The sequence below is a fragment of the Geotrypetes seraphini genome, chromosome 14 (genome assembly GCF_902459505.1).
Source record: "Geotrypetes seraphini chromosome 14, aGeoSer1.1, whole genome shotgun sequence".
Classification (NCBI taxonomy): domain Eukaryota; kingdom Metazoa; phylum Chordata; class Amphibia; order Gymnophiona; family Dermophiidae; genus Geotrypetes; species Geotrypetes seraphini.
The window spans coordinates 66407526-66435099 of record NC_047097.1 but is presented as its reverse complement, the minus strand read 5'-3'; the positions used below and the strand labels follow the sequence as shown (position 1 = coordinate 66435099).

Sequence of the window (27574 nt, the reverse complement as noted above, 5' to 3'; positions counted from 1 at the left end):
TGCCCCACCCTCTTTACTATGCCACTGACGCATATCATACCATACCAGGAATTAATCTTACTCTTAAACCAGGGTATGTGGAATTTACTGCCAAGACTCAAATAGTACTTGCATTATGTCTCTAAAAGCTGTATGGAAAGCCGTACAGAGTTGCATGTGACTCCTGTGCATTGGGGTTGTGCAACAGTGAAAGCAGTAAAAATCTGTACTTTGTAGATCCAAGAAGGAAAAATCCACAGACTCCCCCCCCTTCCCCTACGCCCCAATCTTTTATTTTCCATTTGAAGATCAGAATTATGAGCAAGGAAGCCAAAAAGAGAGGAAGCCTGAAAAAAAAAAAAAAAAAACACACACCATTTATCCCATGAGAGGGCTCAGGGGTGTGGTGGTGATGATGGCGCTCGGGGCCTCCATTAAGGGAGCTGGAACAGATTTGAATACAGGAAACCATGTGGCAGTGAGTGAGCTCACGACCCAGCTGATGTGAATGGAAGCATTGACGGAGCCAAGCTCTGCTCGGCCGCCAGCAGTTTTTTGCCTATCAGAAAAACTGACCTAGGGAGAAACCGGAAGCTTCCTTCATTTCAAAAAGGGACCGTATTCAGACATCCTCCCCCCCCCGGCTGTCTTTTAATCTTGTAATCTGTGTTTCTGTGACAGTCCTGATGAATCACATGTGCGTAGATAAAGATGACATTCAAGATTAGTTTTTAATTCCTTTCTGGTTTTCTTTGCCAGCATGAAACATAACGGTTTCTACTTTCTTAAGGGAGGGCTAGTTCCATATAGAATGGATTTTTCTTTCTGGTAGTACTTTTTTTCCCCCTTTTCTTAACAGAGATCTCTATTCCCTTCTCCCTCCTCCAAGGAAAAAAAAAAAAAAAAAAATCACACACTGCCAAAGCTGTCCAGACTAGTGAGCCAGAGCAACGCTTTGCCAAAAAGAGTAAACACCCTTTAGTTTTTGGAAACTAAAGATTTTTTTTTTCCTTTTTAATATATAGAAAGTAGGACTTAATTGCAGCTGTGGGAGTCTGAGTCAAGCGCCCGAAGAAGGCTGGCTCAGTACAGAAAGAACAAACAGTGATGTCCTATAAGGGGGGGGGGGGTGACTTCCTCCTTCCCCTCCCCCTCAAAGCTGTCATCTGAAATTGAAATTTACCAAAACCAGTAGACAAAGCCTGTTGAATGGTGGACTTGATTTGCTGTGGGGGATGTCTTCCATTCACACTGGGGGGAAAAAAAATAGACAGCATCAGTCATTAAGTGGAGGATTTAAGCGTTAACAGCCTTTATTTGTGTCTCTTAAATTTATTATTTCATACGGTTTGTTTTTTTTGTTTCTTCCATGAGCTAAAAGTGTACTAAAGTTGTCCAGGGTGTGCCTTGGAAATCAGTTGGACTGTGCCTAGCCTAATCTTTTTTGTTTTTTTTTTCCTTTTTAAAGTATTTATTAACCTTGATTTTTTTTTTTTTTAGCAGGCAGAATTATATTGCAAGGTGTGACATTTTGGTTCTCAGAAGTCCTAGCTGTGGGCGTTTATTTTTATTATTTTTTTTACTATTATTTATTTTTTTGGTATACAAAGTGGGTTGAGAGTGAGGCAAGACGGATGAAGGATTTGGAGTATATGCCACAGAAACAGTTTATCCTGGAATTCATAGTGTGGAGTGTACGGCGCTTGTTTTATTTCTGCTTTTTGGGGAGGACAAAATGTACGAGCGAAACAAGAGGCGTTATAGTGTGTGTGGCATTTCCAAAATGGACAGAGCTGTAGATGTTGTCCTGGTCAAGGTAATGTGCATGATTGTACTTTAATAGCTATATTTTCTTATAAACTTATTTGTTCATGCCTGCTGTGTTTCTTTGTGAGGAGTGATTTAAAAGGAGGAAAGGGTGGAGATAAAACTTGTCGGTTGAACTGCTAAGGGCTTTTTAAAAGAGTTTTTTTTCTGGCAGCTTTTCTTTTCTCCATTTTTTTTCCCAGCCCAGTTGGATCCAGTGCTGGTATTCTAGCACCGTATTAAGCTTTCATTCACAACTAGCTGTAAATTCACCCACCCTCTTTATTTTTTTTATTAAACCCACCCCTCTTCCTAGTCTGCTCATTGTAGTGGTGGTCCTGAGGCTGGGATCAGGGTTCTAAGAGCTAAATGCACTAAACAGGGTCAGTAATACCGCGTGGGTCCGCTGCGATCTGATTTTTGGCCGACTCCAAAAGAGCGACCGATGCACAAACAAGTTTGCAAGCAAATGATTTGCGTTGAGGTTCGCTGTAATCCCCGTCTCTCCCGTCCGATGGATTGCTGTGAGAGTGACTGTCACATGCGCAGAGCTGGGAGGGGGAAGCCCGAACAGCTGAGAGGCAGGGGAACCCCCCCAAAGCAGCCTCCTGCCACTCAGCTGTTCGGGGCAGGAAATCTTTACCCACACACAATACCTGCCCCCAATGTTTTAAAATTTGTGCTGGCCCCCCTCCCAACCACAGCTGTCGCAACACCCCCACCCTCGACAACAACCTGGGTCCCTAAACTTCCCCTCCCCTGACAATGACGGCCACCCAGGAGGGAGATGCCTACTCCCTCTTGCCTCAGCAACACATGGCAGTGAAAATGGTAAGAAGGAAGCCCCCTGCACCAGGCATCCCCCCTTTGAACCTTCCCTCCAAAAAAAAAAGAGGCAAGAGGGATGCCCACTCCCTCCTGCCACTGGATGCTCCCCCATACTTTTGTCTGAAGTTGAGAGCAGGAGGGAGGCTCTATCCCTCCAGTCCAAAATGATGGGCCTTCCCTTCCGTGGTGCATCATGTATCCCGGGCAACAGAGGAAGGTACCTAAATCCCTGATTGGCTTGACTGAGCCAATGAGGGGGCCTTAGGCTCCTCCCTCTGTATCCCGGGATCCAGAAGGAAGAGCCTAAGGTCCTGATTTGCTCAGGTGCCTTTGGCCCCCTCCTCGTGCATCACATAATGTGCCGGGGAAGGGAAGGCCTGCCATTTTGGACTTGCAGGCCTCGAGCTGGATGGACCGAGCCTCCCTCCTGCTCTCAACGTTGGACAAAAGTATGGGTGGGTTCGGTGGGTTCGGAGGAGTATCCAGTGGTAGGAAGGAGTGGGTATCTCTTCTGCCTTTTAGTGGGTGTAAAGGGGGGAGGGATGGTTTGGGGGCATCCGGTGGCAGGAGGGAGTGGGCATCCTCCTGCCAATTTTGGCTAGCACGGGGTTTTCACGGTAGCAGGAGGGAGTAGGCATCTCCTGTCTCTCTGTTGTGGGGTTTGGGGACCCGCAGTTGTCATTGGAGGGTGGGGGGTGGCTCATCATCAGGGGCTTGTTTTTTTTTTTTTTAATGGGTCAGATATTGTATTTGTGTAACCCATACACATAGCATCTTTGCCCATTAAAAAAGGTATGGCATGTTATAAATGTATTAATTTGTAAGACAGGTAAACAACTGGTCTTGACCAATTGCTTTTGTCGGATCGCTAAAAGTGATCCCTTTTTTTTGTGCAACGGGATGTCATGTTAGAGCATCAATCACTTTGCTAGTTTACATGTCATTTCAATATTAATGACCTTATTTGCATGGCTGGATTGGAGATTGAGCGATCGTGCACAAAACCATGCATCAGGTCGGCAAATCCAATCTTCAAAACCGGTTTAACGACGATCGTTAGATGACCGCTGACTTTAGTACATCTACCTCTAAATCAGGCTTTGGGATGAGTCCCTCTCTCCTCCAGGGGTGTGAATGCCATCTCCTTAGCATAATCAGCACCAGCCCTACTCAGTGTGTGGAAACCCTGCAACCATTTTGCTTACATTTTTTTTTCCCTTATAGGGGTCATACTGCTCTTGCTAGTATTCACTTCTTAACATGTGCTACACTTCCCCCTCCGTATTTGCGAATTCTGTATCTACGGATTTGCTTATTCGCGGTTTTAAATCAAAAAATGCATTTTCATTTTTCAGGCTATTTTAAGCTCTGTAAGCCCTACCTGGTGGTCTAGCAGGTTTGGGGGGCAGGAGCGATCTTCCCACGCTCCTGCCCCGTGCAGATTGCTCCACAGGAAATGGCTCGAAAGACTATGGGAGCTCAAGGCAGCCATTTCCTGTGGAGCGATCTGCACGGGGCAGGAGCGTGGGAAGATCGCTACTATCCTGAAAACCCGCTAGACCACCAGGTAAGGCTTAATGGGGGGGTGCTTTCAGGGTTTAAAATTGCCGGGGGGTTAGGGGCAGAACCGGCCCAAATATTATTCGCGTTTTTTTAATATTTGCGGACTGGCTTTGCCCCCTAACCCCTGCGAATATGGAGGGGGAAGTGTATTGCATTTTACTTGTATTCCTTTTTCCTAAATGCATCCATTTTCTTGCATTACCAAAGAGGATGATATTAAAAACTGGATTCTGGGAGAGAGAGGGTGCGTGCACACATGCTCTGTGAAATATTTTTGCATTATATAGATTTTTTTGAATGCAGATTTAAAAATGGATCATACATAAACAGCTTAAAAGAAAATAAAAAGCCCATAAATCATTTATGCCATGACATGTACACTGTTTGTACAATGTATTATACAAGTGTATTGTTCTAATGTGAAATGACTTAAATTATACAGTAGCTGGGCATGAAACTAACATTTACATATTGCTTTATAAACATTTACAGCTCAGTGTTAACAAAAAGATGCAGAACATTTTAATGCACTATGGTAAGGCTAATAGTGTCGTCTTATGCTATAAAAACTTACGGAAGTAAGTCTTCATGTAGCATATATTAAGGGGATGCTCCCTGTCTGGTCCATAAATATAACCTTGCATGTTCTGTATGGTTTGACAGAGCTGTTGTCTTTGCCTGTGACTGTTCTTTTCTTGGGGGGGGGGGTTGTTTTTATTTTTTTGTAAGATGAGGAGAGGAATGAGTGATGATGGCAGTTTGGCTAATTGTTTACTTATGATTTGTTATTCTAAAGTTAGTAAATGCTCTATAAATCTTTAGATTTGCTGCTTGTTGTAACAGATCTGTTTGGCAAGAGTAGATCAAATTTGGAGAGTGGTGAAAATGGCTTAGGCCCCCCTATTATCAAGCTGTGGTAGAGCATTTTAGCACGGGGCCAGCAAGGTAAATGCTCCAGTGCTCGTTGAAATTGGATAGCGTAGCTGCTTTTAAGAAAGGTTTAGACAAATTCCTGGAGGAAAAATCCATAGTCTTGTTATTGAGAAAGACATGGGGGAAGCCACTGCTTGCCCTGTCTTGGTAGCATGGAATGTTGCTGCTCCTTGGGTTTTGGCCAGGTACTAGTGACCTGAATTGGCCACCTTGAGAACGGGCTACCGGGCTTGATGGACCATTGGTCTGACCCAGGAAGGCTATTCTTATGAGTGTCTGAGCATGTACTTCATCGGCCCCTGCTAAAACACTGTACTGCAGCTTGATAAAAGGGATCCATAGTGTCTTGGCTTGCTTTTTGTGCCAGCTACCGGGAGAAGCCCACCTTTTAGGGACGGTGATCTTGAAAGACACATCTGAAGATTTTTGCAAACTTTGTTTAAATGTCTTCTGGCTAATTGTTTTCATCAACAAAAAGGATGTAATCAAGCACACAGGTGGGCGATGTCCTTGCATGGTACCTGGACAGGATAGCACTCCCGGAACAACCGAAAAGTCCCCTCAGTGAATGCAAACAGCTCAGTTGCAGAGTTATCTGGCATTGATGTTCATCAAATACAAACCAAAAAGAAAAGGCGAGGAAATTTTACTTTTTGCTTTAGATTTTAATTTCTCATTTTCTTAATTTCTTAGCATCCATAAGATGGTCCAGACTAAGGGGAAAGATATTAAGGTATGGTAAGGGGCAAGCTTTTATTGCAGTTTGATGTACCACTGGAGTCACCAACCTATGATATCTGAATACCACAGGTTACTGAGTCCTGTGGTATTCTTGTGAGCTTCTTGTGAGCTCATTTTGTAAGCAGCATCACTGTATTTCCTGGGAACATCAGGATGTCTCTTAAAGGAGCCAACATCCATCCCTAGTAGTAGTAGCCAGAGTGACTTCTCCCCCCGGGCCTCCCTTCCCTCCTGACGGCTTCTTAGGTCTGTTTTACTCTAAATCCCTAGTGTTTAGTGGAGCAGGCAGGAACAATCCATAGTGACCCTTCTTCCAAGATGGCACCAGTGACCCCTAATGGTAGTCTTGGAGTACTCCTGCTAGGGGTTATGTGCCTGTATAAAGGCAGTAGATGACTTCTACTAGTGGTACTATGAGACTTTGAGCTGGGGTTCCTTTTACCATATTACATAGTAATAGACTTTTATTTGCATTTACATGTTTTCGTTTCATTACTATATAACGTGGAGTGACCTGGTTATTATAGCTTTGTTAGGGCACTTCAACCAGAGTTTGTGCCCTTTAGGATACTTTTAAGGGGGCAAATAATGTCGTTTAGTGTCCTAACACAGCTTGATAATTATCCCCCATGCTGGACAAAGTTACCGTCTGCTGGCTGTTTGTCACTCGGAGAAGCTAAGTACTTCCAGACTGTGATTAGCTTTGTTGGATTTGGACACTTATTTTTCCTTTTGGCCCCCTGGATAAGGGGTAGAGACAAATTCAAATTATGTTATAAGAGTGTGTTTTTTTTATTGATTTATACACTTTTTCACACTCTGCACTTTTGGGGTGCACTTTATTTATTCACCCGTATGGAGAGAGCCCGGGGATGTTTCACAGTTAACACTCTTCTGGGTGTAAGCCATTGACAGCCTTTCCTCTGGGTTTTCCCAGTAGGTGGCTGTGTGACTGAGGGTTCTCCCGTCCTAACACATTTCTGTTTAAATCAGCTGTTTCTCCTTATACATTTGTCTTTGTCTCTCCCCCTTATCCAGTTCCACTCGTGGGGTTTGGAAGGTTTTTTGCTTTTGTTGGGACTTTGGAGAAGAGCATTGAATGCCAAAAGCCCCTATATTTTTGCTTCAACAACTACAGCAAAGCTTTTGACTGTATGGATCATGATAAAACTATGGTACAACATTCATCACCATTAGCAAAGAAGACATACTCTATCTGCTGAGAAAAGTCAAAGCTGAAAGTCATAACATGAGATTAGAACTGAACATAAACAAAAGATCACGAACAGGGAAAATGATGAAGATTATGAGCTTGAAGGCAATAGAACAGAAGTTGTAAAGGATTTCAATCTCCTGGACTCTTTCGTAAACCAAGAAGCAACTAGCAGGGAAGAAATACTCCAAAGAATAGCACTGGGCTGGTCTTCTATGAAGGCACTTGACAAAGTATTCAAAGGCAAGGAAAAAAGCCAAAAGCTGGATTAAATCCTTGCATCTACACAACTACACACCTTGGAATGCCCCTGCCCTGCCCATGGCCACACCCCTTTTGAATTACACATGAGACAATGTAGGTCTCTAGTGTTATAGCACACAGCCAGATTCATGTGTAAGTCCTAATTAGTGCCAGTAAATATCAATTAACGGCTCATTACATATGAGCTATGTGTGTGGATCTCCGAGTTGCGAGGGAGAGAGACGATATATGCACCCAGGTTGGAAAGAATTTCACGAGCCATTCGCAGCATGCTTTCCTTATTTACAGAGATAACCTGACTGGCTAAATGGAAATTATTTTCATGATACTCACCATAATTTTGTCTGAGAGAGATGGAATCAGTGGGTAAATTTATCTCGTACATATTCATCCTGGAAACCAGATTTGCCTGGTGTATCCTAAGGGACTAGATTGAGAGCCTTTTGTGTAAAGTGATCTAAGTTTTGGGAATCAGATTCTTGAGGTTTGAATTGCTTTCCCCAACTAAGGTTGAGTTAGAATTCAGCTACGGTGTTTCCCTGTTCCTGTGGTCTTAATCTGAATTGCTATCTAAGACAGTGGAGGGTAAAGCTACTTGCTCAAGGTCACAAGGAGCATGCAAAGGAGAAGCAGGATTTGAAGCCCAGCTTTCATGTTTTTCAGCCAGCTGCTTTAACCAGTAGGCCATTTGTCCTTTCCATCTAATGTTACTGGTTGAGTTTTTCAGTTATCTTGTGTTTGTTTATAAAAGAAAAGAAAAAAAGTCAATGATTCCATTGTTTTTTTTTTAATTCTGAACTGTGGTGGGTTTCTAATTTAATGATTATGAATATATAAATCATTTGACGCCTTGCCATTTTGATATACATGTTTGTGCTTAAGCTTGTTCTTACAAATGTTCCTCAAGTTGTTTTTTTTTTTTATGAAAGTACCATAGTTTATCTTCCTCGAATAAATATGACTGTGCTTTTTCTACTAAGCAATTCTTCCATCCCCTTGCACTTGTGACCTTTTATTCAAACCAGCTCTCTTAACATGGAAGCGAAACCAGCATTGATCATGTCTAATGGAAAATAGTTACCCAATCTAGACGAGTGCCAATAATTAGCAGGCATGGGGTTAAGTGGTAGGGAGATCTGGAGTAGCCCCCATGCAAGTTCAGTTTTCCACAGTGAGTAGATAAGAAAGATCTAGAAGCAGTCTCCATTTCTTCAAAATCTCATTTGCATATAGCATGTATGTATGGATAGCCTGAAAGCAGACCTGCTAGGGTCGGGCTAGGGGGGGAGGGGACTTGGATGCCCTCTCTTTAGCAACTATTCCTTTATATTCTTTAGCAAGATGCAGGGGAACGGTGCAAAGTTGCCTCATTTGTTGCACTCTGTTGTTCATTCCTTCCTTTGTCTTAATGGATTTTAGATAAATCGTGGGAGCTGGTGCTCAGAACCTTGCCCTGATGATTCCCTGCTGGAAGCCAAGCAGTCCAGTGACTCTACAGGTGAGCAAAACCAGGCTCTGAGTTTCCTCTTCAACTAGCAAAACCATATTTCAGCAAATCATTGTTTTAGAAATGGCCTCAAGCCTAAGATAGAAAAGGCACCCTATTAATATTTCTTTTGATTTCCATTTGACTTTTGGTCATAGCTGTGTAATAATAAACATATGTTAACTTAGGCATAGACTGGTTCTGTATAGATAGCTTTTTGCTTTAATTTTAAAATAACATAGCTATATCTAGTTAAGCTTGTCAGCATTTTCTTGCAGTAATCAAAACCTAGCCTTTGCTAAGTGAGTCGGGTTGGTTATAAGTAAATTTGATTGGATGCAGCTGTAGTTTATTCCACTGTATGGACTCTGCTTTCCCCCTCCTTTACAAAGCCGCGTTTTTAGCGCCGGCCACAGCGCGGATGCTCATAGGAATTGCGTCAGAGTTGTTACCGTGGCGGCCGGTGCTAAAAACGCTAGCATGGCTTTGTAAAGGACGGGGGGGGGGGGTTAATTTGTTCAGAAATGACAAGATAATGATTTTCAAGTGTCTGACTCTTTCAAAAGTTCTGAGTGGCTTCAAGTACTCTGCAGCTCTGGTTTTCAACCTAGTTCGTAGATGAATTAAGGCCCATTGTACCAACTATATATTACATAGGGGACACCACGGACATGATTAATTTTTTGGAGACATTGACTATTGAAAATGACTTCATTATGGCAACAATGGATGTGGGAAGCCCTGAAATTGTTAAACCTTAGTAACATACCTATTTAACTCTCTTTGATTTTAGGAGAATATATATCGAGAGAAAATTATTTCTATTTTGATGGAACATTTTGCAAACAAATTAAGTGTGCAGCATTGGGCCCCCTCTATCATCATTTTATAGGTGGCTGAATTAACTCATAACCCTTATTTTGATACTCTTGGTAGGTGCTGGGCACGATGGACCTCAGGTCTGACCCGGTAGAGGCATTGCTTATGTGCTTAGTCTGGAATGGCACTGAAGAACAATTTGTGCAGTTCCAAGGATGGATCAATAGATTTAAATTAGAGTCTAATAAGAATGAGATCCCATTTGTAGACAATAGGAGGGGATAGAGGGAAGAGTGTGATGCAGTGGTTAAAGCTATAGCCTCGGCACCCTGAGGTTTTGGGTTCAAACCAACACTATTCCTTGTGACCCTGAGCAAGTCACTTAATCCCCCGAGGGCAAAATGCTTGAGTACCTGAATGGATTCATGTAAACCATTCTGAGCTCCCCCGAGAGAACGGTATAGAAAATTGAATGAATGAATGAATGAATATATCAGCATTTACATGACCCCCCCCCCCTCCCCAACAGATATAAACAAACTCCTGAAGCTTTCACAGCATAAACTTAAAGAACATAACTTATAGTTAGTTTCTCAGGCTGAAACACCTCTGCTCTGATGAGTCTGACTTAAATAAACAGGCACATGACATGGCAGGCAGATTTTCAGAAAGGGACTACCCCAGTAAATCTATTGAAGTATGTCACAATCATGTGATAGAAAACAATTATAAAAAAATATAATAGAAACATTGGCCCCCTTATAAAGAATAGTGAATTTTTTTGTGCTAATAAAGATTTATTAGTAGCTTATAGCATAGCCAGGAAATTTAAACGACCACATGAAGCTACTGTTTTGGAGCATTACCCTTGTGGACATTGCTCAATCTGTTCGGACATTGTTATCATCAAAACCCTAATAAATCCAGTCACAGGGAAGCCTTTTCATGTGAGTCATTTCTCCAACTGAGGTGGTCACCTATGCATTCTGATGTCCCTTTGGCTTAATGTATACTGGTTATTTTTTTTTTATTAAAAGTTTGCTTTTCATCTTTTCTGATCAATTGTCACCTTCTGCTGCTATAATAAGAATCATAATTTATTCTTGTATACCGCCAAAGCCATAATAGTTTGAGTCGGTTTACAATAAGAAGTACTGGACAATCGGTGAAAAACAATGCAAATCATCAGAAATACATACAAGATAAAACATTAAAACAAGGAATCCTTAGGTGAATCACACCTGCCTCTTTATTAGGAAACGTCTAAAAACACACTTGTTCCTAAAGCATCTAGACAACTGATCCTCTCTTCTCTCTCCCCTCTATAGCGATTAACTTGTCCTTTGGATCACTCTCTCCTCAACAATGAATTTCCTGTCCTATTAATTCTCTTTCTTCCTCCCCTCTTAAAGTCAATTCAATTTGTTACCTTTGCTTAATCTTCTGTAAACCGCATAGAACTTCACGGTATTGCGGTATATAAGCTGTTATTATTATTTCTCCCCAAAGAGCTCAGAATGGGGTTACAGGTTAACATTCATATAATACAGTCAAGAGCTATGGGTAAGAACATGGGCATATTTTCCTGAGCAAAACTGCTTTACCTGCCAAAATGCCTTTTAATATTACCATCTGAAGGTACATTTTATAAAGGGTGACTAGGCTATGAAGGCTCTTAAGTGCATATGTAGCACCTGTTTTAATGAGGCACATTTGTGCATCTATAATATAGCTGCCCTAGTTTTCAAGTTTTATTAAAATTTTGATTCAATCGCACTATCTTAATTCAAAGCGATGTACAGGTGTTTTTTTTTTTTAATTTTAAAAAGGGAGGACCAACGTAGTTAAGTTTCCTAAAGACAAACACATGATAAACTTATATAAGCGGAAAGTGGGAGGAACAACAATGCTTAAAGAAAAGAAGCAGAAAGAGGGATAAAACGGAGGGATAAAAAAAGTCTCATTCTTTATTTGGTTGAGTCAGTGAAAGCCTCATAAAAATGTAGCACCTAGAAGGTGGGACATTTACCGCTGTGCTCAGGCAGGTACAAATGGTCTTCCTAACTTTCTGATACCTTCAAAAGGACTACCTTCAAAAGCTCATCATAAAATACATCGAGTTAGTCCAATAATAATATTTCCTTTGATTTTTCTTCTATTCCTATATTTTAACTAAATTCACACAGATACTTGTATTTTACAGCATATATTTGTATCTTAATAAGAATAATAATTTATTTTCTTGTATACCGCCCTGCCATTAGTTCTTGGCGGTTCACAGCAGGAAAAAAGCTGAGACATTTCAGCACAAGATACAATTTCAAAACACACAAGCTTCATACATCAATCTAATATTACATAATAAAATATTACAAAAAATTAAGAGATTAAAACATGCAATTAAAAGAATAAAAAAACAGAAACACCTCATAATATTAAGAACAACATTCTTGTTTATCATTCTTGTTTGTCAAATAAATCGGTTTTTAATGTTTTCCTGAAGGTAAGGTAAGAATAAAATTGAACAATCATCGGGCTTAACCAAGAGTTCATCTTTCCTGCTTGATACGCCAAAGTCCTGTCCAAAAAGGTCTTATAACAGCAGGCCTTTGGGGTAGGGAAGATAAACTTGCCTGAATTTCTAGTACCTTTTGATGAATAAGAAAATTTCAAATAAGAAGTCAGATATGAGGGCAATAATCCAAAAAGCGCCTTGAAACAAAAGCACCCAAACTTAAAAAACACCCTCTGTGCTTATTTTGCATAAAAATAAGTTGTCATTAACACGTATACTCTAGGAGAATTATAACCAACTCTTTCTGTGGGTAAAGCACCATTTTACCTGCAGAAATGTTATGCAGTTATCCATTGTAAATGTTTGTGCATCTACATTTTACTCCCACATCATTTTGTCATTGCCACTTCCCGACGGTTTTATCATCAATGTCCAAGACTCCTAGCATCTTCAAGCAGTACACTCAGTGCCACAGAACCATCTCTGGTACAGACCTGCATAACTGGCATGTCCTGTGCCTTGGTCCTGACCATCGAGACATTTCCTCAAAGCTCTGCTCTTGTCTGTAGAAGAGGTTGCTTAAAGCCAGAAAGTTGCAATTCGAGAAGCTTTCCGGGTCAACTTTACATACATCGACTACAGCTGGAGACTTCAATGCAGGCGCTCAACCTCAAATTACTCCAGTATCGACATCGGTACCGATGTTATCTATGATCTAATATCGGGGGAGCCTCATATGAAAGCTAAGAAACATAAACGTATTTCCCTATCCAGTGCACATCATTCTTATCTGGACAATTCCACTCTGGTTTCTGCATATTTGTGTTTGTGGGATTGTTTTTTTCCCCTGTTTCTTTCTTCCCTATCCAGCATGCATCAGCATTGTCTCAAGCATCATCATCTTCGACGCACTTGTAAGCATCGATGCATTGATGCCTGATTGCAATCTTTTCAGTTGGTATCTCTTCAGGCATGCCTTGACACCAAGGTCCCCGACGCCTCAATACCCAACACAACCAGCACTTAATCTACTATAGTCAATATCGGTACTGGTGCCATTTCTGCAAGAACAGCTTAGAGTGCTGTCATAGTCAAACTTTGCAAGTTTCGGCATCGATACACCCAGTCTCAGCCCAGTCCAAGGACCACCCTCAAGCTTCCATCAAGGCATTGATCTCGGATACCGCAACATTGAGCATCTAAGTCAAGGGTGTCAACCGCAATCCAGTCAGTTTTTAGGATTTCCCCAATGAATATGCATGAGATCTATTAAATTACAATGAAAGCAGTGCATGCAAATAGATCTCATGCATATTCGTTGGGGAAATCCTGAAAACCTGACTGGATTGCGGCCCTCGAGGAGGGACTTTGACACCTGTGATCTAAGTCAAGGAGACATCTATCATTTTCCAGGGAGCACAGCTCATCTTGATGCTTGTCTTAACGCTCTTCCTCAGTGCTCTCCTCAATGCTCGCCTCAACGATCTACATCTGCAAGGGCTGACATTGAGGAGCGTGATTCAGACCTCTCATCACACTCTTTATCTTGACCTGTTTACAGAAGAGATAATGGTTACTGTGGATGGACAGACTAGATGGGTCATTTGGCCTTTATCTGCAATCATGTTTCTATGTATAAACAAATGCTGTTTCAACAACCACTTAAACCAGGGGTCTCAAAGTCCCTCCTTGAGGGCCGCAATCCAGTCGGGTTTTCAGGATTTCCCCAATGAATATGCATGAGATCTATTTGCATGCACTGCTTTCGATGCATATTCATGGGGGAAATCCTGAAAACCCGACTGGATTCCGGCCCTCGAGGACCGAAGTTGCCCATGTCTGCTCTAGGCCCTCAGGTGTAACTAACGCAGCCTCATCACGCTACACCAGGGGTTTCAAAGTCCCTCCTCGAGGGCCGCAATCCAGTCAGGTTTTCAGGATTTCCCCAATGAATATGCATGAGATCTATTTTCATGTATTGCTTTCAATGCATATTCATTGGGGAAATCCTGAAAACCCGACTGGAATACGGCTCTTGAGGACCGGAGTTCCCTACCCCTGGCCTAGATGGTTATAGTACACTGAAAGGAAATGTTTGACTACTCTAGACCAGGGGTGTCAAAGTCCCTCCTCGAGGGCCACAATCCAGTCGGGGTTTCAGGATTTCCCCAATGAATATGCATGAGATCTATTTTCATGTATTGCTTTCAATGCATATTCATTGGGGAAATCCTGAAAACCCGACTGGATTGCGGCCCTCAAGTTTCAAGTTTATTCGAAATTTGATGAATCGTTTATACATAAAATACTAAGCGATGTACATTAAAATCCAAATTTGAATGTGCAATAAAATACAAAATAATAATAACAAATAAAACACTAAGCGAATTACTATAAAATCCAAATTTGAACATATGTTAAGATACAAGGTAATAATAATAACAATAAATTAAAAAAAAAGGGGGTTTGACCTACAGACCAACAGACTCAACTGGATGGAAGGGAAGAGGGATTCAGGTTACAATCAAGGAGGGTCTTTGAGATCCCTGACTTAAACCGAATCAAAATTTTCTATCAGTGTAATCCTTTTAAATAGTAATCATCAGTGGAAATGTGTGCTAGTGCAAAAGTGGGTTTTTTTTTCAAACTTGTCTTTACTTCCTTATATTATTTTTGTGTCACCACTAATATGCTGGTTTAGCTGATACTTAACAACAACAACTGGTGAAGGAACAAACAGTACTTTGAATACCTTTTTTGAACTTAAGTGGCGCTCAGAATCCAAGATGGAGTAAAAAACCTCAATGTGGGGTACAGAGCCCCTAGAGAGCGTTTTTTGTAGAATCTATCATTGCACCATTAAAAGTGAAAAGGTAATGAAAAGTGCTTGTTAGAAAACATTCTTCAATTGTTATGTCCATCTAGTGAAATAACTCTTCAATTTGTAAATAAATTCAAAGAAACGTGAGTTCATAAAGAACTTATCTTGAATGTTCAATTAGCGTTGACCCGGCGATTCAGAGGAACTTCTTTTACATTTCCTGGTCACAGGAAATGGTCACAGGAAATGTAAAAGAAGTTCCTCTGAATCAGGACACATTTTAAGCAGCAGTTCACTAGCAAGTTAGCGGGTTCTCTGAAGCAGCCAGGGTTGGCGAAACGCGTCAGAACCTCGCCGGGTCAACGCTAATTGAACATTCAAGATAAGTTCTTTATGAACTCACGTTTCTTTGAATTTATTTACAAATTGAAGAGTTATTTCACTAGATGGACATAACAATTGAAGAATGTTTTCTAACAAGCACTTTTCATTACCTTTTCACTTTTAATGGTGCAATGATAGATTCTACAAAAAACGCTCTCTAGGGGCTCTGTACCCCACATTGAGGTTTTTTACTCCATCTTGGATTCTGAGCGCCACTTAAGTTCAAAAAAGGTATTCAAAGTACTGTTTGTTCCTTCACCAGTTGTTGTTGTATCCACGAATTTTGGGAACAACCCTGAGTTTGAATCTTCACCCAGTTGTGTGTATTGGACGATTAGCTGATACTTAGCCATATGTACTGTATACTAGGCTATAATCATTATATATGACCCTTCATAAAGCAGGTATAATAAAATATAAATTTAGGGCTCGCTAGTGGTTTTAGCGCGCGCTTGCTAGCCGCTACCGCCTCCTCTTGAGCATGCGGTAGTTTTTCGGGTAGCGCGCGCTAATCCAGTGCGTGCGCTAAAAACGCTAACGCACCTTTGTAAAAGGAGCCCTTATTTTAAACAAAATATTATGTCACGATGCACAAAAAGTAAAGTTTAAAATAACTCCTCTTTTTGTCTTGTTTTCAAGAATGTGACGGTTTTCTGGAGGATGGATTGGGCAGCAACAGTTCTTCATCACAGGGAGTCTTTAAGAGAGAATCCGGGAGCGACTCTGACATCTTTCACTTGTCCGGTGAAGGAATGGAAGATATGGTCTTTATAAAGGTAGAATCTACTTCATGAAACCCTAAAATAATTCAGACACTACAAGCAGTAATAGTCAACAAATTGCTCAAACGGAAACCAAAACGGCTCCTGACGCTGTCTAACCATGTTTGGTAGAAACCAAAATTGAAGCTGAAACTTATCGCTTAGATTTGGCCAAAGCCAAATCTAAAACCAAAACCTAAGGTTTAGTTTAGAGAATGACACAGGGATGGAGTCAGGGCGGGAATGAGGGCAAACTTTGTCTCTGTATCATTCTCTAAAAACTTGAGACTAAGTATCAATATGTAAAAGCTTAACACATCTTAGACAATTGGCAACTAAATTCAATGATTATAAAAAAACTGCAGAAGCTGCTTTTGGATTTCAATTAAATACTGTTAAATTACATCATTTGTGTCCTGTCTGCCTTCTGCAATGTTTTTCCATCATGTGCCCAGCTGCTTAAGCATCTTACTGTTACTACAACAGATTCATCCACCATTGCTGGCATTAAGGGACATTTCTAACATTTAATAGACACTTATTTTCCTGTTTATCGACTACACAGTTTAGGTTCTCTTCTACACCCATGCCTGAAAAGACCATCCAATTACCTTCCCAGATGATGTAAAAACATAGGCAATTGAATCTTTGGGAAGGTTGTCCCAAAACCAGATAGAAACGGAAGGCTCTATTTGTGATTTATAAACAGTTGTACAGAATATTGTCCCTTTTTATACTTTAAGAAAAAGATTTAAATATAAAATCATAAGTGTCCGAGGCTTGTGCTAAAGAGGCTAGAGTCCGTGGGAACAGGAACGTGTCTCACCCCTCCTGTCCAAGCTTCACTGGCTCCCGGTAATCTCCAGGGTTCACTTCAAATGTGCCTGCCTAACTTTCAAGATCCTTCACGGCATCCTTCCTCCCGTTTTCCCATTATCTTGGAATTCCTCAACTCCTAATTCCACCAGATTCTCCCAAATATTAAAACTATCCTTCCCTTCTATAAAACCCCCTGCAGGAAAACTAGGGACATCCCTCCCCTTTAGAATCACTGAGCTCTGGAACAACCTCACCTCCCCACTCCGAAACTCAAGCTCCCTCCAACTTTTCCGTAAACAACTGAAAACTTGGCTATTCTCAAAAATGTAACACTTCCTCCTTCTCCGGCATTTTACACCCAGCTTACACCCATCTTACACCTTCTTTACACTTTAATCCTTTAACCCTCCATCGGAGTTCCTTTCCATCACAACTTCTGTAAACCGTGCCAAGCTCTACAATTGCAGAGATGGTGCGGTATACAAACCTAAGATTTAGTTTAGTTTTTGGGGGAGCATTCACAGATTGTGTATATGAAAGCAGAGCTTGCAGGGATGAGGTAGGGACAAAACTCGTGGTAAGGGACGGGGATGGAGATAGTTATAGCTATAAATACTAAGACATTTGCTCCATTAAGCCAAAAATAGCAGCAAATTTTAAGAAAAACGGAGCTTTATGTAATCAGTAAACTTTGAGGGACCCTAAGATGGGCTTTACATTTTTTTAAATTTTCTGTTCAAGCACAATTAAAATTCATGCGAAAAACTTCAATTTGCACAGTTTTTCCAACTTTAGGGGGGTTTTTTTTGGGGGGGAGGGGGAGGGGACAACAACTCTGTCCATAGGAAAATGGTAGTAAATATCAGAAAGGTTACAAACTATCTCTGCACCACACACATCGTTAAAGTAGACATCATTAGAAATAATACCAGTATTTATTGTCAATCCAGCTTATCAAAACTTTTCAAGTAAGGAATTAAAGGGTCGTTTTCTAAGGCGCGCTAATGCGCCCATTATATTCTAATAAAAGGACCCTTAACTGCGCTATTATATTTTAAAAGGGAGCGCTTCTCAGATAAAGATAATTGGAATATATCTTTTGACATGACGCATTTTGTCTCACTGTCGGGGAAGTATTTGCAAGAAATTTTGCTTTTCAGGAAATCAGGCCAACCATTAACAGCATTTCAAGTAATCTACAACACACTGTTTGCTGAAGATTGCTTGAAATGTTAAAAAAAACAAACAAAAAAAAAAAAAGGTTGCACTGGCTTCAAATGAATTTTGTGTTTCGGGAGATATTTCCCTGATGCAGTGAAATGATCACGATGTCGTCTTTGATTATCTTTGTCTGAGAAATGCTCCTTTTTAAAGATAAGTGTGGTTAATTCTTTGCATAAACGGTTTTGATAAAAATGAACTGATGACAAAAATTGACATTGGTATCTCTAATGATATGAAAGACCCAAACCTACTGATGGTCCGCCTACTTTAAGACGACAAGTGTGGTGTGGGGACGGTTTGAAGTGTTTAATAAAAGTGGTATATGGTGTTACGTGCCAAAAGTACCCCAGTTAAAGCATACTGTACACGTTTATACCTGCTCTGAGGCGGGGGGGGGGGGGGGGTGATGTGTGTCTGTATACCTAAAAGAAGAGGTACATATATATGTGTTTATAAACCATACACATAGTATAAGAGCCAATCCTACCTTTGCTGTACCCTCTGCCCCTAGGAATACCTACATGTATATGTCATAGAATTAAGTCTTGTCTATGCGGTATATATTACATGCATATAACCCCAAGAAATGTTGTAAGAGGCTAAGACACTGTTGTACATTCCCAAGTTCTTATACTATTACCTTCAAAATGACTTCCTGCTTACTGGATCTGTGGCCAGACTTAGTCCTTATTTCAGCCACTTGAGCAGTTGAAGCCCTGTGATAGGTAAAGAGATGGATGTTTTGTTTTTGAAATAAGGTCTTGGCCAACACCTTTGGCATGTTTTAAGGGCAGAGTTCTAGTAACCCGATGTATCTGCAGTAACGTTTACTTGCTCGACATAGATTATTATACGACAAGACAAAAAGGATTGCTCTTTCAGACCACATTAGGAGAAGAGACCAGTGGGGTTTAGGCAGTTTTTATTAGACCAAGACAAGGATGATCAAAACTTTAAAAGGATATAATGGATCCATTTAACTTTGTAGAGCCTCCTTTCTATATAAAAGGCATTTGTTCAGGTCATGTTTTAATTATCCCCCAAGTGTCTGAGGACACATGAATAGTCGAAGATGCCTTCCATCAGTGTAAAAGTGCAGCTCTGAGACATATAGCGGTTCTTAGTGGGTACTATGATCAACGACCGGGCTCGTCTTGTGCAAGTGGACCCTGCCCTCTGTTTCCCGTCCTTTGGTGATGGTCCTTTCTGCTATTTATTCGTAAAGCCATTAATATCTGTTGAAGCTTGACCTACTATGGTCTTTTTTTTTTTTTTTTTTATCTTTATTCATTTTATTTCTTTCAACAAGTGTACAATATTATTACAAATGATTCACATAACTCACTTGACATTCTTAAACAACGTTATTATACATATTTTAATTCCCCCCCACCCACCTCCCATCCCTCCCCATATCCACAAAATAATCTATCCAAACATATACATACCTAGACATCTCTCTTCTACATTACAATTAATCTTACATTAACCTATCCCTCCCCCCACCCTTTCTTCCTCAAACTCTTTGTTCATGACCTACTACGGTCTTAGAAAAGCCCCATAAACGTATTAGAGAGAAAACAATTCCACCAGCCTTTTAAAGATGACATGAATATAAAAGTGGTATAAAAGGGTTTGTGAAAGCACTTCAGTAGCTGCCCTTTCAGATAGATGCTGAATTTTCTTTAGCTTAAATCAAGCGGGATGACAAGGGAACATTTTTCCAGTGGGTGGCAAAGAGACCGCAACCCGGACAAAGTGAACTCATGTGCTATAAATTAGTTTGAGCCACGGCAACGAATGTGGTAGGTCTCCTGAGGTGGCTGGCTTTGGTGACATCATCCATTCCCTTCCTTCAGCCTGTCTGAGAGGGTTGCTGCGTTTGCCGCTGTGAATGGTGGGCATTCTTCCCAGCGCGAAGACAAAACCGTTTCTGCACAGTGATACCATATCCACAGAGAGCATGAATCAGAAAACTGTTCTCTCCTTGTAATTTGAAGCCTGTTCTAACCACAACCCCGAAGCTGCACACCACTTTGAGGGAATGGGAGAGATTTTTTCACAGCGTAAGCAGCCAACATGGAGCTGCCGATTGTGGGTTTAATGGAATAATAGAATATATAATATAAGAACATAAGAAGTTGCCTCCGCTGGGGCAGACCAGAGGTCCATCCTGCCCAGCGGTCCGCTCCCGCGGCGGCCCATCAGGCCCATTGCCTGAACAGTGGTCTCTGACTAATTTTGTAATTTATCTCTAATCCTGTCCCTATAACCTTACCTCTACTCCTATCTGTACCCCTCAATCCCTTTGTCCTCCAGGTACCTGTCCAGACCTTCTTTGAAGCCCTGTAGCGTACTTCTGCCTATCACATCCTCCAGCAGCGCGTTCCATGTATCCACCACCCTCTGGGTGAAAAAGAACTTCCTGGCGTTTGTTCTAAACCTTTCCCCTTTCAATTTCTCCGAGTGCCCCCTTGTACCTGTGGTTCCCCTTAGTTTGACAAGGACGAGTCGGACCAAAAGTCCATGCAGCCTCCAGTGTCTTATTTCCAATAGTGGCCAGTCCAGTTCAAAAGTAGCTGGCAGGTTCCCAAAAAGCAGATTGATTTATGTGATGTTTGCCCCCAGGGATAAGCAATAGCTTTCCAAAGTCTACCTCGTTAATAACAGTTTATGGACTTTTTCTCCAGGAATTTGTCCAACCCTGTTTTAAACCCAGCTGTGCTAACTGCTTTGACCACATCCTCTGGCAAAAAGATTCTGGAGCTTAATTATACACTGAGTGAAAAAGATATTCTCTCCAGTTTGTTTTAAATTTATTACTTAGGGCTCCTTTTACTAAGGTGCTCTAGCGTTTTTAGCGCACGCAGGAAATTACCGCGCGCTACACCACGTGCTACGCTTCTAGAACTAACGCCAGCTCAATGCTGGCGTTAAGGTCTAGCGCGCGGGACAATGTAGCGCACCTTAGTAAAAGGAGCCCTTAAGTCTTTTTTTTACTTTTTAATGAAAAACCGATTTTACTCTTCTGATACTTTCATAGATCTCTTAACATATCTTCCCTTAACTGTCTCTTTGAACTGAAGAGTCCTAACCTTTTTTTTTTTTTTTTTTCCTTCAGTCTTTATTATTTGTGCTGAGCCTTTTCTGTACCTTTTCTAATTCTACTACAGTATAATCTCGTTATAACGGACTCGCTTATAACGGAACCTCGCCTATAGCGGACGAGGTCCGCTGGTCCTAGCCGTGCGCCATTATAAACATGCAGAAAATCATCGCATATATAAGGGACTCTCGGATATAACGGACAACCAATATGGTCCCCAGAGCCGCTTTTAGCTGTAGCTTTCTTCGGCTATAATGGACATGCAGGCTCCGCCTACAAGGCGCCTGGCGTGCCGGTGATATAGTATCAAAATGCAGCCCAGAAGAACATGACAAAGTATTTTTCTTTCCAGGACAGTGCGACATAATGCTTTAGAACAGTGGTTCCCAACCCTGTCCTGGAGGAACACCAGGCCAATTGGGTTTTCAGGCTAGCCCTAATGAATATGCATGAAGCAAATTTGCATGCCTATTACTTCCATCATATGCAAATCTCTCTCATGCATATTCATTAGGGCTAACCTGAAAACCCGATTGGCCTGGTGTTCCTCCAGGACAGGGTTGGGAATCACTGCTTTAGAACATCTTTTAGTGTTCCGGTTTTGCAATCGTTTCGTGCCATACCAATGTTTTGCTGAGTTTTGTTCTTGATGTTGCTGATATGCTTGTGCAGTGACTGTTGTTCATTGATTGAACATTGTTTCAAGTTGACCTAAATAAAGTTTAAAAAAAAAATGCAACTCTGGATATAACGGACTGTTTTCCCAGGTCCCTTGAAGTCCGTTATAATGAGATTATACTGTATATCTATTTAGAGATGCTCCAACCGGAATTGCACACAATGCTCAAAAAGAACAGTTAAATAAAATGAATGCTAACATTTACACATCCATTGCATGTGTAAATGTTTAAAATACTAACATTTTATTTCTTTTGGCATGTGCCTAAGAAACTTCTGTGGTGGGGTTTTAGAAGTTTTGCCGCTGAGGTGACCCTTTAACTATTCAGCCTGCAGTGCACTGGATAGCATTTATTTACTGAAATGATTTTAACAATTGATCCCTGATACAGGCATGTATGCTGAAACATGGACCATATTGGGTCTTTCAATAAGAACTTATATGCTATCCCACTCTTGGAGACCCTTTGTTGCTGCTTTCTGCAATTTTTAGTATACTAGCATAAACATGCATAGGTTTGTACTTGCATAAGAACATAAGAAATGCCTGCACCGGATCAGACCTGGGGGTCCATCTAGTCCGGTGATCTGCACACGCGGAGGCTCAGGCAGGCTTACCCCGGCGAATACCTTAGTCACTCGTGTCCCTCAATGTGTCCTGCAAGAAGATGTGTGTCCAATTTTTCCTTAAATCCTAGAATGGTGGTTTCTTCCACCACCTCTTCCGTCTAAAAACCAGCTTTGGTTATGGGTACTTGGACGATCAGGCTTTTTGATCTTCCAAGTAGCCGTTTAGGACACTTTTTAGACTTTTTTTATTTTTATTATTATGAACCTCATAAATTTTTAGATTGAATCAGGTTGGGCAGACTAGATGGACCATTTGGGTCTTTATCTGTCGTCATCTAGTATGTTACTGGAAATCTTTAAGTAGTTGGCCAAGTGTAACTCTTAAAAAAATATATATATATATATATACAGTGGTGCCTCACACAACGAACTTAATTTGTTCCAGGAGCAAGTTTGTTATGCGAAAAGTTCGTTATGTGAAACGCGTTAAGTGCAGTGACTAACGACTGCCTGCAGTGCCTGCGCGGAAGGATGCAATACATCGGCAGCGATCGTGGAAGCTCGGGCGACTTCGTTGTGTGAAACGAAGTTCGTTGTATGAATCATGACATGAAGTTCGTTGTGTGCAGCGTTCGCTGTGCGAGGCGTTCTTTATGCGAGGCACCACTGTATGTATATTCTCACATGTGAGTGACGTCATCCACGAACCCGATACGGACACTGTCATTTTCAATGTTAAGGCACTACATACATGCCAGTGCCTTCCCACCTGACATTGGCTTACTTGACCCACAGTTCTTCATTATCCGCAGAGCTGAGAAGCTGTTTTCTTCAGGGCTCTTTTCAGCGCGTCAAACGCTTTCCTCTTTTAGGGCTCCTTTTACGAAGGCGCGCTAAGCGTTTTAGCGCACACACCGGATTAGCGTGCGCTAGCCGAAAATCTACCGCCGGCTCAAAAGGAGGCGGTAGCGGCTAGCATAGAAACATAGAAATTGACGGCAGAAAAGGGCCACAGCCCTAACGCGCCTTCGTAAAAGGAGCCCTTACTGCCTTCCCTTTCAGTTTTTGTCGTCATTTTTTTTTGTTTGTTTTATTCCAAGTTCCTTCCCTTTTGTTGAGTTTTGTTTTGCTCAGCTTTTTTTTGTTTTGGGGGCCCTTCGGGCCACTGTGGGCCCTCCTCCCCTAATGGGAGCATCGAGGTTTTTTTGGGTGACTGTTCTGCTTGAACTCCCCAGGCCACTCAATTTAGCATCGGCTGTTTCCCCTTCCGTGTCCAAAGCAGCGAGTGGCTTCAAGAAATGCTCGTGGCACAGTAGAACTGAATCATGATCCTTCATGCATTCTGCTATAAATCACTATAAAGACGGCAGACTGTATTCCGGTGTTTGGTCCCATCACCTACTGCTCTTATTTCTCTCTTAGCGTGGTTTTTTTTTTTTTTTTTGTGACTTGCTCTTGGGAGTGGTTTATATTAGCCAGATGTTGCAGCAGCCTTTTCTCCAAAAGACAGTTCGTGGTTGAAGTCACTTCCTCTCCACTTTTGTGTAACTCCACCCTGATGAGATTAATTGCACGTTTGTTTGCCAGTTAATGTAGCCTTTGGTGCAGACTTTTTTTTTTTTTTTTTAGTTAAGTAGTTTCTGAATGTTTCTCCTGCTTGTACTCAGTTATCTCTTCATCATCCCCCTTTTTTTCCCCTCTAGTACTGCTTTTTCAGTACCGATTGTGTGCAAGTCCTCACCAGCTTTAAATCTGTGTTGCATACTTTTATCTAAGAGTTTTTTGTCGTATAACTACCATGTAGAAACAATACCGTCTTGAGCCGCAAGGTAATGGCGTAATAGAAATCCCTAATGTAATGTAATAATACCAGTGTCTTATACTGCGTACCGCAATTCTCTGCAAGGATTCTGTGGTTTACATTAACATTTAGATCTGGTTTTGGAAATTACATTATTAGAGTGGGGATGGTTGTTTGGAAGAAGGGTGAAGAGTGGTTAAAGCAGGGATGTCAAAGTCCCTCCTCGAGGGCCGCAGTCCAGTCGGGTTTTCAGGATTTCCCCAATGAATATGCATGAGATCTATTAGCATACAATGAAAGCAGTACATGCAAATAGATCTCACGCATATTTAGTGGGGAGATCCTGAAAACCTGACTGGTTTGCGGCCCTCGAGGAGGGACTTTGACACCCCTGGGTTAAAGGGAGTTAGTATGTCTCTATTTTTTATGTGGTGGGTTGTATTGATAGTTTATTCTAGATATGGGGAGCTTGGAATTCGAAGGTAGCCTCAAACATCTTCTTCAGCCCTTTTTTTTTTAGGTGACGGGAGGGGTAGTTTAAAGCAGTGGTTCCCAACTCTGTCCTGGAGGACCACCAGGCCAATCGGGTTTTCAGGCTAGCCCTAATGAATATGCATGAGAGAGATTTGCCTATAATGGACATGACAGGCATGCAAATCTGCTCCATGCATATTCATTAGGGCTAGCCTGAAAACCCGATTGGCCTGGTGGTCCTCCAGGACAGGGTTGGGAGCCACTGGTTTAAAGCATTATCAAGCATGAGTTGAAGAAGGAATGTGGGACTTTGATATCAGATGTTAGCTCCTCTAAGTTTTCTCCATAGATTGTTTTTTGAACCATGCAGACTATCTTGAAATGGATTCTCTTGTTCATTGGTGGCTATTGTAGTTGTTCTAGTAATGGACTTGCTCTTTCGTATCGACTCTTTTTGAGAATTAGTTATGCAGCCGTGTTTTGTAGTAGTTTGAGTCTCTTTCACTCTTTTTCTGTAATGCCACCATATAATGAGTTGCAGTAGTCCAGGTGGGGTATTAGGACAGATGTTGCTACTGTCCTGAAACTGGTCTCTGTTAGGATTGGTTTAATTGCCCTCAGTTGAGAAAGAAGAATGTTTTCACCGGAGAGGTGATATGAATGTTGTAGGTTAAGTCTGAGTCAAGTGTGACTCCCAGTACTTTGGAGGAATTTTCTATCTTCAGCCTCTCGCCTGTGGATAGCTCGAGTCCTGTGCTCGGTAATAAATTATAATCTCTGAACCATAATATTTTTGTTTTAGATTTGTTTAGCTTGAAGAAGTTATTCATCGTCCATGTACTTAGGTCATCAATAGTGATTTTCAGGTAATTTAGGGTTCTTGTGAAGGACTCTGGCTATACAAGAATGAAGATGATATCTGCGTAGGAGAAAACTTGAGCTTGGAGTAGGTTATTTCCCAGTGCTCTTAGATGTTGAATAGTCAGGTGATATTGGTGAGCTCGAGTAACAGGGATTTGGTGCTGTACCTTGATCTGAAGCCATGTTGTGATTTGTGGGATCCATTAGTTTGGTGTATGAAGTTAGCAAGTTGTGTGCTTCCACAGAATTCTAGTCATTTTGCAGGCCTTGGAATCCCCACTGTTGGCCTTAAATTTTATACTTTGGTCAAATGAAGGTTTGTGGCTTTGGGTATAGGTGTCAATGCTACGGTTGATATTGTTTTGGGATAGAGTCCATTTTCTAAGCATCTGTTTATTAGGTCTGTCAGCCATAGCAGAAAGTTGGTGGGTGGGGGCATGGGTTAGCAGGCTAGCTGTGTTTACTGGATATTCTCTTCAGCTAGTTTGATATCTCCTGTGTGCTAACTGCGGTGGATTTTGAGCAGCATCTGTCAGCTGGGATTCTTTTGTCCCAGTTATTTTGGGTTGGGTTGTGATCTGTGTTATCTGCTGGGTCTTATGTGAACGATGTCCTCACGATTCTGACTTTTTCTTGAACGTAATGAGCTAGATTGTCTCCGTCTACTTGTAATCATTTTGAGGCTTTTACAAATAAAATGTATTAATGCCTGGATTAATGCACACAGTAAGCATCCAAGCATGGTTACTGTCACCACACTGGCAGTAACTTTGTCATTTTATGGGGTACAAAAATGGGGCAGTTGGCACATTGTATTGTACTTTACCATGCACTGTCTGAGCAGTTACCTTGGATGCATTTACCACCTCTGCGCTAATCAAATTCCCTTTTGGCATATGGCCACTGATCATCTCTGCATGTTCCACCATCCTGGATTATTGATGCTGAGGATAACAACCTGATCATTTCCCCTTCCCCTATCTTATTTTTTTTTAATGTTTCTTTTTTTTTTCACCCCTGGCCTATTATATATTGTAATTCCTTCATTCACTATCTTACACTTTTTTTCAGTTCCAAGTTTTTGTTTTTTTTGTTTTTTTAATTATCTTTATTAGCGACTACAAAGGGACAAACAACCAGGATCAAAGTAAGCATAAAAACATAGCAAGCAGAAAAACAGCACTGGAAAACTATGACAGCAAATTGAAACTTCCATTAACAAATCCAAACAGGAGAGAATATGCACTCAGAAAATATGGTCATTAATACAAACATATCAATTGCATAGGGTCCTTAAAAACTCACAGGAACCGTACTGTAAACACCCACCCAACCCATCTATCTTACACTTAACCACTTGTAAATATCCCCATTATATGTGGGATATCAAATTTTCATAAAAGTTTAAACTTGAATTGATGACAGTGTGTGAAGACGTGTCGTGTGGTGTTGTGGTTTCCCTGTACGCTCCCAGACAGTTACAAAAAATGTCCCAAACAGCACACAGGAAGTGTTATTGCCTGAGGAAGGGTGGTATGTTAAATAAAAATAAACTATAAACCATATTTTAGTAAAAGAGCCCCTTCGTATCCTCTTGCTTCAGTTTATCCAACTCCAGTTACACAATTTTGATGCTGTTGACTCCTTTCGCCAATTTCTGGGAAGTTTTCCACAGCACGGAGTCATGCAAACATCTATCTGCTTGAGATACCACCCACTCTATCCTTGAAATACAAAATTGCTAAAGCGTTTTAGGGTCCTCTTTGGATATAGGCCCAAATGATTATTTTTGTTTCTCTAAAATATGTTACTATAAGTAATAGAGCCAGAGAAGTAATAACTCTGAATAAGAGGCATTGTTAATATCGCAGGCAGGCTTGTCATCAGTTCAGTCAGCTGCTGAATGTTGTTATACAAGCTTTCGTTCT

General features: G+C 41.2%; 1 protein-coding gene across 7 annotated transcripts in view; it reads left to right on the top strand.

Moving 5' to 3' along the window:
• The window catches only part of AKAP13 (A-kinase anchoring protein 13), a 281375-nt gene that overhangs the window by 151042 nt on the left and 102759 nt on the right, over positions 1-27574 (top strand). For all 7 annotated transcript variants that reach the window (XM_033919577.1, XM_033919575.1, XM_033919574.1 and 4 more), the window contains 2 exons: positions 8747-8825; positions 15992-16128. In XM_033919577.1, coding sequence (XP_033775468.1) covers positions 8747-8825; positions 15992-16128 — 216 coding nt within the window. The remainder of the gene's footprint in view (positions 1-8746; positions 8826-15991; positions 16129-27574) is intronic.